The 16684-nt window shown below is 38.7% G+C and overlaps 1 protein-coding gene across 1 annotated transcript in view; it reads right to left on the bottom strand.

The window, feature by feature from the left end:
- LOC107708339 (transmembrane protein 132C-like) overlaps nt 1-16684 on the bottom strand; it is a gene marked incomplete at its 5' end in the record, with an annotated part of 71959 nt that overhangs the window by 38487 nt on the left and 16788 nt on the right. The window contains one exon of the mRNA XM_016512532.1: nt 1714-1900. Within this exon, the coding sequence (XP_016368018.1) occupies nt 1714-1900 (187 nt within the window). The remainder of the gene's footprint in view (nt 1-1713; nt 1901-16684) is intronic.

A 16684-nucleotide genomic window follows, 5' to 3' on the forward strand; every position in this document is an offset into this window, starting at 1 on the left:
GGGCTCTACACGGAGATTATAGAATCTCGCAAACGTGTTAGGTGTCGACCAGCCGGCAGCTCTACAGATGTCAGCTATCGAGGCGCCCCGCGCCAATGCCCAAGAAGATGCCACTCCTCTCGTAGACGTAACGTCGAACGTGACTGACTGAAAGGGAACAATTATTATTAAAAATGTAAAAAACAGTTGTGCTGCTTAATATTTCTTTGTGAAAAAACCATGATACATTTTTCAGGATTCTTAGACAAATAGAAAGTTTTAAAAAATAGCATTTATTTGAAATACTTCTGTAACATTATATATACATCCATTGTCACTTTTGTTTAGTTTAATGCATCCTTGCTGAATAAAAAAGTATGAATTTACCTTTTGCCTTTTTTTTTTTTTGCTTTTTATGTAGTTATATACAGTACATAAAGGGCCAGATTTAATAACAGCTAACTAAACCGTCTTTTGGTGTTAAAATTGTACTGTCAGGATTTACTAAAAACGCGCAATGAAGTATTAGCGCTGAAAAGGCGTGGACACAGTTATTTTTGCGCCTGAGTATTAAAATGAATCACGCAACTTGCGCTCGTCAAATTATTGGTATTTGAACCATTATTTAACACAAAAAAGCGTGTCTTAAAGCAGGCAGTAATTTGCGCTGCTCTTGGTAGATTGTGCTGGTCATTATGGAAATGATCTGGCTGCGTCTGTCTTCTTTAATGTGTGCATTGTTAGTAAATTTCTTTGTTTGTTGCTGCTGTGTGTTTTGAGTTTGAGCTCCGTCAAGTTAATTCTTTATCGTCTATTTTTTATCTTAAAATCAATTTTATACACCATAATTTTCGTTTCTATAATGTGTGAATATATCCCCTATCGTATTCTACAACAAAAACAATCAGAGCGCCTTGTTATCACTAGTTCTATTTTGATTTCCCGAGTCCGCTATTAGCAAATAGCCCGCTAGCATCGCCAGCGTGGTTGCCGATAATCTCGCTTACATTACTAATACTCTATTCACACACATTACCATTGTGCCATATGTACATTGACTGACAGTCACCACTGATAAGCTACCACTAAATATTGTAGAAACTTAATTTGCTGTAAAGTTGCTTTGCAATGATTTGTATCGTGAAAAGCGCTGTACAAATAAACTTGAATTGAATTGAATTGAATTAAATCACCCACAGAATTTTCCCCTCCCAACAACGCTTTTATGGAATTGCGCTCTAATGCTAATTTGCCCTGTTTAGTAAATCTGTCCCAAGATCTTGTATATATATATATATATATATATATTTTGGAGCATACTTTGCCACTGTTAAATAGCATTGTGCTAACCCCCTTCAGGAATAGCACCAACTGCGACTGCCCAGCCACTATATTGATTAAAACAACCTCTATTATCTTCCGTTTACCTTATTTGTTTGAGGCTCCTCACAGTCTCCTCTCATTTTAAATTAATTACTTTTGGTCTTGACCCAGTTGCCGGTTTTAAAGCAAACTGCACGCTCAATTAACCAAATTACAGCTAATTAGTGTTAGTCATACTGTTGCTTCAAATGACACATCAGCATTTCCTGTGTGATACATCTTATATTATTCCTGAAAGGCAAGCAGCCATAATTTATATTATATGCAAAGAGTAACAATAAAAATAGGACAAAAGTACAGCATTGCATGTTTGGACTTGTTGAGAACGAGTTGACGAGGAACTAAACTCACCATAGCCAATGGCACGATTCCCCCGAGGTCATGTGGTGCCAGACGGATGAGTGTCTGGATCTCATCCGAAAGGGTTCGGGAGATGGGGTACTCGATCTGCCACGTCACTGAGCGACTTCCCAGAGGATCCAACAACCCGTTGACCTCCAGATCCACCTGAAGAACTTTCTGGAAACCGGACTCCACCCTAACATAGGAAGAAGAGAAAGTAAAAAGTAGTATCAAAATGTTTGAATGCAAACTAAAAGCATATGCATGTAAAACTCATGGGTGTCTTGTGTTTATTTGTTGTTATGTGGCTACTGGCCATTGCGTGCTGCCAACAGATGAAGGGGCAGTCAAGCGGCCATTTATCGACCCTTTTGTTTTTGTACACCTGGTGTGTGTAGGATGTAGGCTGCGATGTATGTGGGTGTGAGTGTGTGGCGGTTTACTCTCATTATTTCAGTTCAACAAAAACACATCCCAGCACCAACCAGAAAAAAAAGACAGCAAAAAAGCAATTTACTTTTGGTCCAGCGCCATAGCATTTTCAGAAAAGATTTCCAAAGCAGAGCATAACATTGTCTCCACTGATTGTGATGCAAACAAAGCTGAAAAACAATGAATAAAACCAAAGCCATTTGATTTGCCCAGGCCTGGGTTTGATCAGCCTGGCTGCTCCGGCCTCACAGTACTTAGTTCAAACAAAACGGCATATGAAAAATTCCTAATATCAAAGTACAAATCTGGAATATGGAACTGCAATTGAATTCACACCTGGAACACAAAACAAAACTATATTCTTTTCCTCAGATCCCCCCCCCACCCTTTGATAGAATCGGAGCAGTATAGTACAAGGTCTCTTTTAAAATAACTCACACATCCATGAACAAATGTAAGGTCACCGCATTATTCTCAATGCTGTCATTTCATCATTTTGGAAAAAATAATTCAAATAATTTGTTCTTTGGTTGACATCACACACAAGTTTCTAACAAACACTTTGATCAGGGTTAACAAGGTTGCAGTTTTCCCCATGTGGAAATGTTTCCATGAGTTTTTTGTCCTGCAGTTTGAAGGTTAGAAATATCACACAAATTAGATTTGAATGCAAGGATTTCTGACCAAACGAACAGCCAATCCTCTGTAAATCAAATCAGCATAATAATAAAAAATGTTTCTTGAGCACTAAATCAGCATTTTAGAATGATTTCATGTGACACTGAAGACTGGAGTAATGGCTGCTAAAAATTTTGCTTTGCCATCACAGGAATAAATTACATTTTAAAATACATCAAAATAGAAAACATATTTTTATAATATATTATAATAACAGTTCACAATATTACTGTTCTACTGTATTTTGATCAAATAAATACAGCCTTGGAAAGCACAAGAGACTTCTTTCAAAAAAATAAAATAAAAAAATATATATACAGACCCCAAACAGATAGTATATGAATTTATATTCTCCAAACAAACTTTTAAACATTAGTCGAAATCTATTGCTTTTTATTACTTTGTATATAATACAATATAAATTTCAATGATTTTTTTTTTTTTTTTACTTTGCAATGGTTAATGCTGCTTATATTACATAGTAGGCCTAGAAATGACCTGAAATTTCTAAAAATACAATTTGGGGTTTTGATATTGGGCCGGTTTTATTACTCATATAAATACTCAGGGCTGGTTCTGGGCTAGTTTGGACTGGTCTTTACAACTCTAGCTGCAGAATCTGAGAATATCTCAGGAGCAGAGAAACACTGTATGTCCTCCTTGTTCTGTTAACAAAATAATTCCAGAAATATATTCTCCCTCAAATAAATCTTCAAGAAAAAAACAAAACATCGTCCCCCTGTCTGTGTCCTCAAATCACCAGTAGTTCTAATAGCTTTCATTCCAAAAAGCCCTGGATTCTCTAATTTCAATGTCATGGAAACAGAGACGGCAGGATATCTTTAATAAGCAAATCTGGGATGATCATATCAGTTTTCACACGTTCTAATCTGTGACTTTACATAAAAGCGACCACACACTGCCAGTCTCTGCCAGATTGCACATGCTGTAAGTTCATTTGATTTGTAGATTCCTTAAAGAGACATTATCTGTAAGGAGCAGAAAAGTGAACTCAAGGCAAGAAAAAGCTTGTTAAAAAAACCTTAAAGGAATCAATTTTCTCCAAACCTGTATGACTTTCTTCTTTCCGTAGACCACAAAAGAAGTCATATAAACTACTTTTAAGTTTGTTTTTTTTCCATTTTTTGAGCTTTAAAAAGTTGGTCACCATTCAATTGCATTATATGGAAAAGAGCAGCGTGAACATCCTGCAAAACTTCTGCTTTCATGTTCCACAAAGTGAGGAAGAACAAATGATTCCCATTTTCATTTTTGGGTGAACTATTCCTTTAACAACTAGATATATCCTATGATGTATGGATCCATAGGTATGACTTACCCTAGGAAATGCCATTTCAGCAACTACTGCAAGAACAAAAGGTCTTGTAATGCCATGAATTCTCTTACCAACAGACATTTCGTTAAGCACTTTTTAAGATCACCCAAAAAAGGGCCAAAAAAGCCTATTTAAAGTAAGTGCCATTTTGTTGTGCTAATGTGGTGCTGGTGAATGGAGATGGGCAGCTAAAAGGCTCTGGTGTTAGAGAGGTATTCTGGGAGAAACACAGCTGACAGCTTTGTTGCACTTAAAAATAAATGCATCCGCCTTGTAAACACTGGCTTTCCACAACCTCACTGAATGCTCTGAAGAGCCCTGTTAGCTCAAACACTTTAATGGGTCATTGTCGGAATTCTCATTCACAGCTAAGAAACCCAAACCAGCACAGAATTAACACTGCCGTTATGACTCAAATGTAGGGTTAAGATGTGTCCAGTAGAGGGCGAAGTGCAGTATCTCTTCACCAAGGTGGAACGTTTCTGACTCAAAATCAAAAGCTAATGCTGATTGATTAAAATCCTTTTGCTTGCAGATGGAATTTGGGAATCTCTCTGCATTTTTGCCTCTGATTTTGTGGGATTATCTGCGGAATGGATTTAAAAATGGTTAAACGTGTTAGGAACAAACATAAGGGGAGGAGATTTTAATGAATGACGGGCGTTCCAGTGAAAACTTTCAGTGAAATTCTGTATGCATTCTACCTGTTTATATCAAATGAGTTTTCTGCTCTTCACAGCCCACTTCGACAATCTTATGCTATGCAGCAGAGATTATAAGGGCAGCAAATATGAAAATCATCTCAGACACAGAGAGCGAAAAAGTGAAGTCTGAATACACATTTTCAAACCACATAAAGAGTACTTTGTGAAAACAGGAATGTAAAGTGGAACGTCTCTGCGAGAGTTTCTCTGTGAAGTCTTTGAGAGTCTCGACAGGTGCTCAAGTGCTCATTGCTAGGATGAACGGATTGTTATGTCAAACCGTATAAAAATGCAGAGAAAGCCAGAGAAGAGCAATTCGATAAGATAGATTCACATATAATCATCGGAGGGAGTGAAATCCTGCCAAAATGTATAGGTCTGACGACAAAGGGCTCGACTGTAGGAGGTGGAGAATTAATATTTAAAGTGGAGTAGGTGAAATTTCAATCTTTTAAAAAGGTTCTTCGACTGAATTTCCCGAAACAGAGGCTCTTCAAAGAGACGGCGCACCTCCCTCATTTTACACAACCGTGTAAAAATGGCATGAGAGAAAAGGAAAAAAGGGCAGAAAATGGAAATGGCTTTCATTGTGGAGACTCTAGGGTGGATATATTCATGCACAGTGGTGATCTGCTTAGCACTGACAACAATGATACATCAAACGAATGGAATCAGTTTGACTACAAAGTCGCTGTGGTTGGCAACTCACGGCTCGGGGAAATAAAAGTCAAAGCCGGGGAAGTAATGGCAGTTGGCGCGTCAGCTTTGAGTAAAGCTGTGGTGGAATTTAATTTCACAGGTTGCGGAAGACACTGAGCGAAAGAGCCGTGCCGAAGGCGAGCCCTAGCCCTCCTGCTGGAGGATTTGCTAGCCGCCTCTTCCACTCGTTTCACTCTCAAAGGCAACACTGGGCATTCAGGACCCCCAACAGCTAAGCATGAAACTCAATCACAGTGCTGGCATGGGGGCCCTGACCTGCATCATGCTCACTAAAGAAGTTTATGGTCTAAAGACGGAGTTCAGATGGTCAGAACAAAGGAGAGGAGTATGAGAGAGAAAGGAGTGAATCAGCAATAACCATAGGAGACGGCGCACCTCCCTCATTTTACACAACCGTGTAAAAATGGCATGAGAGAAAAGGAAAAAAGGGCAGAAAATGGAAATGGCTTTCATTGTGGAGACTCTAGGGTGGATATATTCATGCACAGTGGTGATCTGCTTAGCACTGACAACAATGATACATCAAACGAATGGAATCAGTTTGACTACAAAGTCGCTGTGGTTGGCAACTCACGGCTCGGGGAAATAAAAGTCAAAGCCGGGGAAGTAATGGCAGTTGGCGCGTCAGCTTTGAGTAAAGCTGTGGTGGAATTTCATTTCACAGGTTGCGGAAGACACCGAGTGAAAGAGCCGCGCTGAAGGCGAGCCCTGGCCTCCTGCTGGAGGATTTGCCAGCCGCCTCTTCCACTCGTTTCCCTCTCAAAGACAATACTGGGCACTCAGGACCCCCGACAGGCTAAGCATGAAACTCAATCACAGTGCTGGCATGGGGGCCCTGACCTGCATCATGCTCACTAAAGAAGTTTATGGTCTAAAGACGGAGTTCAGATGGTCAGAACAAAGGAGAGGAGTATGAGAGAGAAAGGAGTGAATCAGCAATAACCATAGATGAAAGTTAATATGGAGACTGTATTTGCGTGCTGAGGGAAACAGTGGTGCTTTTATAAAAGTATAAGGCTACTACAATAAACAATTGTGATAAAGAACCAGTTGCCAAGGATTACAAGCTTCGTGGTATCGAGTCTTAAAGATATTCAAGAGTTTTATATATAATTGCAAGTAATCCAAGGAACCATTGACACCAGTGGTCAACTTAGGATCGTGGTGCATCTTGGAAACAGCCCAGATATTTAAGAGAAATCAAATAACTAAGATACCCCTAAATGTATGACAAGATTGTAGCTTTTGATGAACACCGATCTATTAGCCACCCCCAAAATGTAACACATTAAAATGAATTACAGTACAAGTGTAAAGAAGCCGTTACATCAATTAGAAGTTGACGCAAGCTGCTGGTATATGCAAAAATAATCTGTGGTAGAGGTGTTGTGGTTGTGAGCGAATTACTGTTTTTAAAAAAATCTCTTTGGAGATCATCTAACTGTGTTTCCCAAAAGCATTGTAAGCCTAAGCAGATCGTAGAAACCATTGATACCCATGGTCTCTACAATCATCTTAGGCTTGCGATGCTTCTGGGAAGTGCATCCCAGTTTTTTTTTAAGTGAACAAATGTTTTAAAGTGAACAGATCTTTTATGTGAACAAATCTCTTAAGTGAAAGGATCTTTTAAGTGCACAAATCTTTTAAGTGGACAAACCTTTTAAGTAAAAAATACTTTTTTGTTTTTGTTTTTCAAAAGATCATAAGCCTAAGTAGATCAGAAACCATTCACACCAATGGACTGTAAGTTCAGTTTAGGCTTGTGATGCTTCTGGGAAATGCAGCCCAGATCTTTTAAGTGAAAGAATGTTTAAAGTGAACATTTTCTTTTTTTGTCCCTTGTGAAGAACATGACTGCTTTGATTGCTTTTTCTTGAATCTAAAGACTAATTATACCATAAGAAAACAGTACTTCAGCACTTTCTTGAAACCCATAGTTTATTTAGGTTGTAAATTATATTTCACCCCAGAAATAGCCAGTATTGCATGTGGTTGACTACCGCCTCACTAACACCACGGTCTGGATATTTCTGACACTGTTCAGAGTAACAGCCTTAGTCTATAGCACTTGAATAAGAGAGAGAAAAGGACCCAGCTCAATGTTTTTGTCTAGGTGTATTGATGTGAAGTTATGTGTGCACATGGGTTTGTAAAAAATTGATGACAAGTAGCATAGCATTGTCTTAAGGACTTTAAGATGTCATACTTATATACTTCTGCTGTAATCCATAAAAGCAATTTTCAACAAACATCAGAGCAACGGAACACTCTGCCAAGCAGACAAGTGCATAGTGCAGACAGTTCACAGACCTTTACTTTTTATTGTTATTCTGTAGGAAAGTTATCAGGAGGATTCACATAAAAACTATACTTTCACCTCAAAAAGGCTAAAATAGTAGATGTGATGGGAACTTAAGTGTGTACATTTCTAGAGACAGAAATTAAACACGAATATCGTTTTGGTAAGTTAAATGTGCAGTGTCGACAAGACTTAGGAAAATCTCCAGTCAGCAACCACTGAGGAGGCTGTTAAAATGTCAAACTGTGGTATGAACCTGAAAACTTACATAATAAGATACAAAGCGACTAATGGTGTGTGCGCACCAAAAGCGAAGCAAATATTCATATCGCGTTATCGCTCTAGATCAGGGATCCTCAAATCTGGCTCGCAAGAAAGTGGATCTCACGAGCCAGATTTGAGGATCTCTGCTCTACATTACTCACAGGTTGTTTTTTGTGTCACTCGCACATATAAATCGTAATGCTCTCCTCCATTTTTTGATACAACTGGACTTGTCAAACCGGATGTGTCAATGAGCTCTTCACTGATTGGCTTGAATAATTAAATTCACTTTTGGTGTGTGAATTTAATTATTTGTGCAGGTAGATTACAAGTCAATGCAAAGATGCAAACAGACATGAAATCATGCCAGGCGACGCGTGGTATTCACCTTAAGTTAAACGATTTAAACTCAAGCGAAAATTTGGCGCGTTGTTGCTTATTAAGAGCTTATTAACACGTCCAGTTTGACATGTCTGATTGTATCATAATTTTTTTAATGTTGTTTTTATGTTTTTATTTGCGCAACTAATGATGATCCAATGATGATAACTCATGATGATCCAAAATTTAAATTTTGGCCAATATGGTAAGATGAATTACTTTTAATAGTATGTGCCATAACATTGCATTATAATATTTTTAATTTATTTGGATAAAATAGTAAATTAAGTTAATAAGTTAATTAAAACACACTAAGTAAATCATCACAACAGTAAAAAAAAATGGATATTCAGGATTACGTTTAAGTTTTTAAAATTACTAATGTTTTAAGGATGAACTTTAAGTGAGCATTAGACAGCGAAGATAATAAAAAAATTAATTAGCATGCACAATTAAATACATATCAACCAATGAACTCTCCACAAACCACCTGCATAAACCACCAATAACTTTTTAATGTGTACGATCCTTGAAATTATGGACGACCAGCATCTAATGCAAAATACCACTGACAAGTGACAGAAAAAAAACAGCCCACCTTGACTGTCGGCGACCCGCGATCTCATGAACCTTGAGGCAGTGATGTAATATTCATCGCACTCTGCAAGTTGATTTGCTTGCTGTTGCTTCCGCAGGAGCGCAAGAGGTTTAAGAAGAATGTGAAGCGGTTGGACCGGATGGTAGCTGAGGAAAATGGCTGCCCTTGGGTGAGACATCCAGCTGGGAACATCATTTAAATCCATTAGCTAGATATCATCAGACTTTCCCACTCACTTAGTAGCTATGTTATCACCGCTGCAGACGTGAAGCGGAATGGGGAGCGCAGAGTGAAATGGATGCCTAAGACGCCGCTTCTTCACACTGAATTACCAGAACCAAACCTCGGTAGATGGGTGGCTCACAAAGCCTTCTCACCAAGCGGTATCACATGTGTCCCAGGCTCAACTTTTAAATACAAATAATCGTATATGTGCAAGAGCTGGGTAAGAGAGTTCTGCTTATAAATAAAAACCTCACAGTAAAAAGTCAAGCAAGTGGTAAGACACACAAAGGAACAATGTTGAAAATAACCAAGATTAATGAATGGTGGCTGAACTACCTTAAAAAAAACTTCTGGAGAACGGCGTCTGCTAGTGTTTACGTGCAGGTACATTTCCTTCTCGAAAGCCTTACTGATGAATACAAAACCTGAAGCCATTCAGCACACATCTGCTGCCTCATGGGCATAGTAGCCTATATGACTGCAGAAAACACAATAACCAAAAACACGGCCATATGAGGAATCATTTTCATTATGCTCCAGTAATGAATCAGAACAGTCATTATTGCCACTAATTCATGCTCTGCATAAACCAATATAATTAAGTATGCGAATATGCGATCACATGGGATCCTTGTAAGTGCTAAGCACACATGCACTAGGCATGCTAATGTCGGCATACTCACTAGAGTCACACGCTAACACTTTCGTTCCTCCGCAGCACTTTGTTTGATTTAACTTGATTAACTTTCTTGCCATATGTTTCCTATTATTTTTTCGCCATTAAGCTCCATCGCTCTCCTTCCAGTCTGGAAACATGATATCATTCGCTTCCTTCAGAATGTGGGATGAATCCAAATGATTTAAGTTCTGTTTTCTGACTGATGAACTTCCCATCTCTCATACGCTGCGAGAACAAGACGTCAATCCATAATTGGAAGCTCTCAAGCGTAACATACTCATAGACTAATTAAAAGAACCAGAGCTAATGGCAAAACACGCCATACTGCGCTCTCCCCAAACAGGTTGTCCCTGATACAAGTCATTACAAGGACTACACACACATACAGACACCCAGACTCCAAGGATCCTTTGCTCCATATGCAGACATTGATTTTATTACTTATGCTGGGTGTTTATGAACCTCTGGTCTGGTCACTGTTTGCAGTGTGTGTGTGTGTATGTACAGTATATATATACACACACACACACACACACACACACACACACACACACACACACACACACACACACACATGGGATGAATCCAAATGATTTAAGTTCTGTTTTCTGACTGATGAACTTCCCATCTCTCATACGCTGCGAGAACAAGACGTCAATCCATAATTGGAAGCTCTCAAGCGTAACATACTCATAGACTAATTAAAAGAACCAGAGCTAATGGCAAAACACGCCATACTGCGCTCTCCCCAAACAGGTTGTCCCTGATACAAGTCATTACAAGGACTACACACACATACAGACACCCAGACTCCAAGGATCCTTTGCTCCATATGCAGACATTGATTTTATTACTTATGCTGGGTGTTTATGAACCTCTGGTCTGGTCACCGTTTGCAGTGTGTGTGTGTGTATGTACAGTATATATATATACACACACACACACACACACACACACACACATACACACACACACACACACACACACACATATCATCTACGATATACACACAAACCTGTTTTCAACAATGACAATAAGAAATTGTTACATGAGCAGGAAATTAGCATAGTAGAATGATTTCTGAAGGATCATGTGACACTGAAGACTGAAGAGTAATGGATGCTGAAAATTCATCTTAAATTACACAGGAATAAATTACCTTTTAAAATATATTCAAATTGTAATAATGTTACGCTATTATTGTTTTAACTGTATTTTTGAAACATTTGAACGGTAATATAAAATCGCATATATAAAAATTAGCAGAGGAAAAAAAAATCAATTTATTATATACAGTGGTGTGAAAAAGTGTTGGCCCCCTTCCTGATTTCTTATTTTTTTGTTTGTCACACTTTAATGTTTCAGATCATCAAACAAATTTAAATATTAGTCAAAGATAACACAAGTAAACACAACAAGCAGTTATTAAATGAAGGTTTTTATTATTAAGGGAAAACAAAATCCAAAACTACATGGCCCTGTGTGAAACCAGTTATTAGGTTTAGGGGGCAAACACTTTTTCACACAGGGCCATGTAGTTTTGGATTTTGTTTTCCCTTAATAATAAAAACCTTCATTTAAAAACTGCATGTTGTGTTCACTTGTGTTATCTTTTACTAATATTTAAATTTGTTTGATGATCTGAAACATTAAAGTGTGACAAACATGCAAAAAAATTAGAAATCAGGAAGGGGGCCAACACTTTTTCACACCACTGTATATTGTTTATGCATACACTGAATATATAGTTGTTCAAACAGGACACATTCTCACATTCTGCCTGTGTTATTTCAATGGTATGTCTATGCATCAGAAAAACACGTCTTGCTGCATTGCAGTGTCTCACGGCATGAGCGCCACATTTTGAAGAGGCTGTGTCAAGTTAAAACGTATTAAACACGAGACTCTTGCATTCTGTTGCGTTCAATTGCAGTCCAGCTGTTTTTGAATGCAAGAACGTGTCCTGTGTGAATACCTTCCTTACTTATTCTACACTGCCTGCTCTCGGTAAATGTGGTTGGCATGTTGCCTGTCAGAAGGTGGTACTTCATGCTTGAATTACTCAAATGGAAAATATCTCATTATTGATTTTACGTACAGGTCAAGACACATGTCTAATTGCATTAATCACCAAAAAAGTAAAAGCACTATGCTAATGCATTAAAATGTAAGCCCAACAATATCTGCTGATTGGCTATGATTGTTACATTACATAGAATTTGCTAATTAAATTGCTACATTTTCTTTTACATTTTTAATTTTGGAAAATTCGTTTTTATTGTTTTTTAATGTAATTTTTATTTTTTTTCCTACATGCCAATTTGCCTTGCATTCAGAACACTTCCCAAGCAGTGGGAAGTTTCCAAATGCTATACGAGACACTTCCACCATCACTTTGACTCGTGAGGTGTGACCTTCATGGAATCATCAGCTGTTGGAGAAGAAAATGGTGCATTCTGACCCACTGCACCGAGCAGACCCGCACACACCCTCTCACATTCAGAGCGGGGCTATTTTCTATTCCCTGATTAATGTGCTCATGCAAAGTCAAATGTAATTTGAGGATGTGTCTTTTTACATATGCAGATTTCTGCAGCACAGCCACACTGCAACACCGTTTTCATAAGCTCATTAGGAATGTGTACGTAGAAGCAGCACGGCTTGTACAATTTAACCGAAATTGATGGATTGCTCTCCAGGTATGCTAATAGTGGCCAGAGGCATTGTTATGGAACGCAACACCCGTGCTTACGGGGCTGGAGGGTGTGTTCCTTTTTCGTCCCCTGAGAGGAAACAGACAGTCAACAGAGGATCCAGGGTGAGCAACAGCACCCCCAGCATAGAGAGAAAGACATTTTAATATATTACAGTGTGCATGTTTTATTACAGGAAATTAGCTCAGGCTGGCGATGAGGAGCACACAAGGCCATGTTTATTTTAAGAGCTGCACAGAACAGAACATCAAAAAACTTTCCCATATTTCAGTGCAAATATCATTACTATAATAGCATACAACATCTTTTTCAAGCCACGCTTAAATCAGAATATTGCATGCGTGGAGATATTTGCATAAACGCATGCCCATGACTTTGCCTTTGAGGCTTTGTGTCCTCCCCATTTTAAGGGAAGAGCTCCGCTCTCATTTACACAAATCCATCAGCACTGACATTCAATCAATGACAGGGTTTATGGTACAAGGCCACAGGACAGTAAATTAGGCTTAAATCAAACAGCCCAAAGTGCAATTCAGGCTAAGTCACAACTTCTTCATGCAGATGAAGGAATTTTAATGACCAGTTGAAGGAAACGTCAGTAAAAAATGTAACTGTCAGAGCAATATACTGAGAAGACATGTTTGATTGGAATGCAGCCATAATCTGAGCAACCCCCCCCCCAAAAAAAAACACACAATCTCCATATGTGTGTGAGGAGGATAGTGACAAAATACAGCAGAAAAGTCACATGAGAAGAGGCGTGGCTGTGAATGGCTGATGCCTGTATTGGAAATCAATCTGTAAATCTGCATTAAACAAGGGGGTCTATAATATGGAATGAATAGTGAACTAATTCAGACTAATTACAGAGTTAACAATTATTAATATATATATATATATATATATACATATATATATATATATACACAAAAAAGTTTTAAAAAATAACTTTTTCACGATATTCTAATTATAAGTATAATAACTAGAAAAAAAGTTTGTCAAGACAAATTATTAATGTTGGCTTAACAAAACCTTTGTTAAAAAGTTTAGATAAACATTTTATAAACAAAACATTACAGATATAAAACAGTAGATAGAACGATAGGTAGAATGACAGATAGAATGTCAGACAGACAGACAACAATAGAACAACAGATAGAACGATAGAATGATAGGACGATAAAACGATAGATAGACAGACAATGTTTAAAAACATTTTGACGTAACCAGGTTTGAATAAATTGCATGTATATACAGTATAACTTCAAATATAAATATTGTAGTATTTGCTGCTTGTTCATAGTCCCAAGTGTGAGGTAAATTCCATTTAATATGCCTTTAACTCTGAGAAACTCTGTGAAAGTATGTAAACACCAAATTGGAAGAACCTAAACCCAGAGAGGGAACATTGCCTAGACATTTCAGAAGTTCAACACACGTCATTGGCAAAGACAGCTCTTCTGAACATTCTTATACGCACACAACAAACTAATTACCAATATGTATTTACATATTAATTCTCTGTAATCTGGCTTCTGCCCTTGCCTTCTGCAACCATCCTTGCGTTATTTATATCCATACCTACACACACTAATGCTGAGACGACAAGCACTCATCCTCACTAAAAAAGGGGATTTGTAAAGCATGGCAGCATGCAAGCAATCATTGGATGGATTTAAAGCATCGATCACGCGTTATTTCATTTGTGTGAGTGGAGTATGGATCTTAAATGCCTTGCATGGCCTTGAGCAGTTATGTAATCATAAACGAGCCGTAACGGTTGCCGGGCACGCGGCTTTGGAATAAATTAAAAACGGGGGAAAATGTATTTACAGGCTCTGTCATCATTAATGAAAAACAGAAAATGGCCCTCCCACCCCTTAACATAATGGAACGGTCTAAATCGCTTACTATGATTTATATTGGCTCCTCCACCCAGCCCCCAAAAACCTTAATCGTTACGGGGGATAACGGCTGATTTCTCCGCTATCCTCTCCCTCTCTCCACAGCGATGTTGGCCGCATCTGAAATCTCCTTCCCATCCTTGTTTCTAAACCAGCTCTCTCACTCAGAGTGTCTGCCCCTCTCTAGCTTTATGGGGCAAACAAACACCGGGGTTGGTTGCTGCTCTGCCAGCCGAGAGCCTGGAGACAGTAAAGAGGGTTGTCAGTGAGGCCGGGCTGGCCTCATGTGATAAGACTTAGTGTACAAATCTAGGGTGGCAATTTAATCCGAACCATCCTGCAGCACTTCATATCACTAACACCAACTACTGTAGAAGTGCCTCGGTCTCTGTATTCTATCATAAACACAGATACCCCATTGAGAGAGAGAAATAAGACCCGCCTGTTCTTAAAGGGCATTCGACTTCAGACTCGCTCTGGGAACTTCGGGAAGCAGGAATTCAATGTCAATTTGGAAAATAAAGAAGAAACTTATCTGGAGCATGTGTGTTTACCAATAAGCCATGGCTCCATTTATGTTGACATGCTCATATGGAAGATGAAGGTTTGAATCTTACCAGTGCCTTTCCCCCCCAAAAAAGTGGTCAAGGTTCGGCTGGTTAGCATGTTTTAACTACAAAAGCATCTTTCTCCATTTATAGCCATTAAAAAAAAAATTGCTTGCAACACAAATAATAGTAATAATAATAATATTTATATGAACTCCAAAAGCTTGTAGTCAGCAAGATAAAAATTTTATAAAGATATAAAATTTTTCAGAAAGGACACATTAAAGAGTTCAAAAGTGACAGTATTTTATATTTTTCAGTATTTTTACAGTATACAAGTCTTTTATAATGTTACAAAAAATCTGTTTCAAATAAATGCTGTCTATTGAACTTTCTATTAAATAAGATTCCTGAACAAATGTATCACAGCTTCTACAAAAATATTAAGAAAAAGCGATAATACTAAGAAACATTTTTAAGCACAAATCAACATGTTAGATTGATTTCTTAAGAATTATGCGACATTGAAGACTGGAGTAATGGTTGCTATATTCAGCTTTACCATCACAGGAATAAATTACATTTTAAATTATATTAAAAGTGTATATATAAAAATTGAATTTTAAATAATATAATATAATATAATTGTAACGAGGAGTCAGAGGCGTTTGGATCCATTTGCAGCTTTTATTTGAATCAAAGGCAGAGTTAAACAGGCAGTAATCAATCAACAGCGTCACGAGCAGCAGGGAGAATCCAGGAGAGTAAACAGAAACAAAGCGAGGGTCGGGGCAGGCGGCAGAGAATCACACGAGTAATAACAGTCCAAGGTAATACACAAGATAAGTCAAGACAGGGGATAAACGCTCAGAAATGTAGCCGGGGCAATACAAGACTTCGCGAATACTGAGAGTCTGGGAGCTGCTTAAATGGGGAAGCTAAGGAGAAACACCTGTGCCAGTAATCAGTCCCAGGTACGGGGTGTTATGGGAAATGTAGTCCAAGAATGCTAGTACTCGGGAGAGGGTGCCCTCCGGAGGCCGTCGGAGAGAGCCACAGAGGCCTGATTTGTGACAGAGCCCCCCCCCCCTGCGAGCGGCTCCTGAAGCGAGGAGGTGAACGACGCCGAGGCCTTCCACGGGAGCGAGGGGCTGGTTTGTGAGGGTGGGAATTCTATGGAATCTATGGAATTCAGTAGTGAGTGAAGGGTCCAGGATATCCTGAGAATTAACCCACGATCTTTCCTCAGGACCATACCCTCCGGTGAAGAATGAGCGCGGAGGTGAAGTGTTCCTTTAGCCGTTGAAAAGCCCTGGTGGCCGATGGTGACCAAAGTAGCCGTCGCTTCTCTCCCTTTAGCATGGAGGTGAGAGGTGCTACAATGGTGCTGAAGTCACGAATGAAACGTCTATAGAAATTTGTAAAGCCCAAGAAACGCTGGAGTTCCTTTACAGTCGTCGGTTGAGGCCAGTTGAGCACAGACTGTACCTTCCTGTCA

This window comes from Sinocyclocheilus rhinocerous, unplaced genomic scaffold (assembly GCF_001515625.1).
Source record: "Sinocyclocheilus rhinocerous isolate Xijiao unplaced genomic scaffold, SAMN03320098_v1.1 scaffold1136, whole genome shotgun sequence".
Lineage (NCBI taxonomy): Eukaryota > Metazoa > Chordata > Actinopteri > Cypriniformes > Cyprinidae > Sinocyclocheilus > Sinocyclocheilus rhinocerous.